Consider the following 3,819-nt stretch of genomic DNA (forward strand, 5'->3'; position numbering starts at 1 on the left):
CTATTCCATGTATGTCGAAATCAGGGGTATAGGTCTTTGATCAGTTGAGTCTTTCCATACATTTTTCACCTTTTCCTTAATTAAAAGTTTAGTTTGTCAGATTTATGTAACATGGCAATTGCTCTCATTTCATTTAGCCATTTAGCCATGCTATCATTTTTTTACATTCCAATTTTTCCCTTTCCTTTTCTCTTTTTTTTCTTTCCTTTTCTTTTTTTTCCTTTTCTTTCCCATTCTTTTTCTTCATTTTTTTCTTTATTTTGTTTCCTCATCTACTTGTTCTTGTTCTTGTTCTTGTTCTTGTTCTTGTTCTTGTTCTTGTTCTTGTTCTTGTTCTTGTTCTTGTTCTTGTTCTTGTGTTCTTGTTCTTGTTCTTGTTCTTGTTCTTCTTCTTCTTCTTCTTCTTCTTCTTCTTCTTCTTCTTCTTCTTCTTCTTCTTGTTCTTCTTGTTCTTGTTCTTGTTCTTGTTCTTCTTCTTCTTTGTGTTCCTCTTTCTCTTCTTCTTCCTTTTGTTCTTCTTATTCTTGTTCTTGTTCTTATTCTTGTTCTCCTACTCTCCTCCCCCTCTTCCCCCTCCTTCCTTTCTCCTCTCCCCCCCCCCTCCTCCTCCTCCTCCTCCTCCTCCTCCTCCTCCTCCTCCTCCTCCTCCTCCTCCTCCTCCCCTCCTCCCCTCCTCCTCCTCCTCCTCCTCCTCCTGCCTCGTTCCTCCTTCTCCTCATCATTCTCCTCCTCCTTCTCTTCCATCTTATCCTCTCTCCTTCATCCTGCCTCCCTCTCCTTCTCCGTCTCCTTCTCTCCTTCTCCTTCTCCACCTTCCTTCGCCTCCTCCTTCTCCTCCCCTCTTCCTCCTCCCTCCTCTTCCTATTCCTCCTCCCTCCTCCTCCTTCCTTCCTCACTCCCTCCCTCCTCCCTCCTCCTCCCCTCCTCCTCCTCCTTTCCTCCTCCTCCTCCGACCTCCGTCCTCCTCTTCCTCCTCCGCCTCCTCCTCCCTCCTCCTCCTCTTACACGCCTCCACCTCCTCCTCCTCCTCCTCCTCCTCCTCCTCTCTTCTCCTCCTCCTCCTCCTCCTCCTCCCCCTCCCCCCCCCTCTCCCCCCCCCCCCCCCCTCCTCTTTTCCAGCCAAAGATAATGCGAGGGAGAAATAAAGGGAAGTAAAGTAGACTTCCTCTCATGAAATAGATAAATGTGTGAAGAAAAATTGTCTAGTGTAAGTTGATATGGTCTATAATTTGTTATAGTGTTTGAAAGACCGGTGGTTCTATTGTTTAAGGCATTATCCTTCACTGGTAATTGATTTACTCATTTTCTCATTTTACTGCACTGTATTTTTAGTATAAGTGAAAAATGATATTGTTTAAAAAAAAACACGACTTTGTAGGTAGACAGATATAGATAGGTTGAGATAGAGAGAGAGAGAGATAGAGAGAGAGAGATTGAGAGAGAAAGAGATTGAGAGAGAGAGATTGAGAGAGAGAGATTGAGAGAGAGAGAGAGATTGAGAGAGAGAGATTAAGAGAGAGAGATAGATTGAGAGAGAGAGATAGATTGAGAGAGAGAGATAGATTGAGAGAGAGAGATAGATTGAGAGTGAGAGAGAGAGATTGAGATAGAGAGAGAGAGACTGAGAGAGAAAGAGATTGAGAGAGAGAGAGTGAGACAGAGAGATTGACAGAGACAGAGAGAGATTGAGAAGAGCGAGATTAAGAGAGGATATGCGAACTGATTGAAGAGAGAGTAGACTGAGAGAAGAGAGATAGATTGAGAGAGAAGAGATAGATGAGAGAGAAGAGAAGATTGATAGAGAGAGAGAGAATTGGAGAAGATATAGAGAGAGAATTGAGAGAGAGAGAAGAGAGAGATTGAGAGAGAGAGAGAGATTTGAGAGAGAGAGAGAGAGAGAGATAGAGAGAGAGAGAGAGAGAGAGAGAGTTAAAGAGAGAGAGAGAGAGAGAGAGAGAGAGAAGAGAGAAATTGAGAGAGAGAGAGAGAAGTATGAGAGAGAGAATGAGATAAATTGAGAGAGAGAGAGACAATTGAGAAGAGAGAGAGCGAAATTTGAAGAGAGAGAGAGACGAAATTGAGAGAGAGAGAGAGAAATGAGAGAGAGAAGAGAGGAAATTGAGAGAGAAGAGATAGAGAGAGAAGTTGAGAGGGAGACGAGAGAAATGAGCAGAGAGAGAGAGAAATTGAGAGAGTGAGAGAGAAAATTGAGGAAGAGAGAGAGAGAGAGAGAGAGAGAGAGAGAGAGAGAGAGAGAGAGAGAGAGAGAGAGAGAGAGAAGAGAGAGAGAGAGAGTGAGAGAAGAGAGATATTGGGAAGAAGAGAGCAGAGATATTGGGAGAGAGAGAGATATTGGGAGAGATGCGAGACAGAGACAGAGACAGAGACAGAGACAAGACAGAGACAGAGACAGAGACAGAGACAGAGACAGAGACAGAGACAGAGACAGAACAGAGACTGAAACAGAGACAGAGAGGTGGTGAGAGAGAAGAGAAATTGAAGAGAGAGAGAGAGCAGAGAGATGGGACGATAAGAGAGAGAGAGAGAGAGAGAGAGAGAGAGAGAGAGAGAGAGAGAGAGAGAGAGAGAGAGAGATATTGGGAGAGAGAGAGAGATATTGGGAGAGAGAGAGATATTGGGAGAGAATGAGAGACAGAGACAGAGACAGAGACAGAGACAGAGACAGAGACAGAGACAGAGACAGAGACAGAGACAGAGACAGAGACAGAGACAGAGACAGAGACAGAGACAGAGAGGTGGTGGGGGAGGGGGATTACCTCCCCTTTACCAGTTTGTTAAATTTATTGATATTAAGTTTCTATTTTTTTTTCTTCAAAATCTCATAGATTCAGTTGAAAGGAGGAGAATTTGTGTATTATGTTGTGTTTTTCATAGAAATATACTTTACTCGTATGATTTAATCAGAGTCAGAGGATGCTATTATCTTTAGATGATATAAGAGTAGGTTCACAAAATGTTTAATCCGTCTACAAGTGAAAGGTGTTCGGATGCTGCTTGCTATAGATTTCTGAATACAAGCATTGCCTTAAATATAAAGAGAAATGGTGGGTTTAAGCATAGATTATTCACAAATGTTTATGTGATATGACATTAGCTGTTTTGAGCTATATTTATAAATAAGGAGCTTCTACTGCATTGCATCTACTGTGAGAAAAAGAGAGAAAGCTGTATCAGTAGCAGTTACTATTTTGTTTTACATGATATCTGATTTTCCACAGATCTCGATGCGCCTAGTGCCGTCAACAACAAATGCAATGGGGCTTCACATGTTACGGCAGTTACACTTGAGTCGGGCGAAGCTCAAGGCGTCTAGTAAGACGTCTGCACTTCTCTCAGGCTTTGCAATGGTAAGTTTGGTTTCATGCCCTTCCTTTGTTTGTGCTGGTTTATGCCTCACTCCCACTCTCACTCTCACTCTCTCTCTGTCTCTCTGTCTCTCTGTCTCTCTGTCTCTCTGTCTCTCTGTCTCTCTGTCTCTCTGTCTCTCTGTCTCTCTGTCTCTCTGTCTCTCTGTCTCTCTGTCTCTCTGTCTCTGTCTCTCTGTCTCTCTGTCTCTCTGTCTGTCTCTCTCTCTCTCTCTCTCTCTCTCTCTCTCTCTCTCTCTCTCTCTCTCTCTCTCTCTCTCTCTCTCTCTCTCTCTCTCTCTCTCTCTCTCTCTCTCTGTCTCTCGCTCTGTCTGTCTCTCTCTCCGTCTCTATATCTCTCTCTCTCTCTCTCTCTGTCTCTCTCTCTCTCTCTCTCTCTCTCTCTCTCTCTCTCTCTCTCTCTCTCTCTCTCTCTCTCTCTCTCTCTCTCTCT

General features: G+C 43.6%; 1 protein-coding gene across 1 annotated transcript in view; it reads left to right on the forward strand.

Moving 5' to 3' along the window:
- Positions 1 to 3,239: 3,239 nt before the first annotated feature.
- Positions 3,240 to 3,819, forward strand: part of Orai (calcium release-activated calcium channel protein orai) — a gene marked incomplete at its 5' end in the record, with an annotated part of 16,166 nt that continues 15,586 nt past the window's right edge. Inside the window, 1 exon segment of the mRNA XM_043003745.2 lies at positions 3,240 to 3,368. Coding sequence (XP_042859679.2) covers positions 3,240 to 3,368 — 129 coding nt within the window.

This window comes from Penaeus japonicus, unplaced genomic scaffold, assembly GCF_977035675.1.
Source record: "Penaeus japonicus unplaced genomic scaffold, GWHDUDI00000001_assembly GWHDUDI00000002, whole genome shotgun sequence".
NCBI classification, from domain to species: domain Eukaryota; kingdom Metazoa; phylum Arthropoda; class Malacostraca; order Decapoda; family Penaeidae; genus Penaeus; species Penaeus japonicus.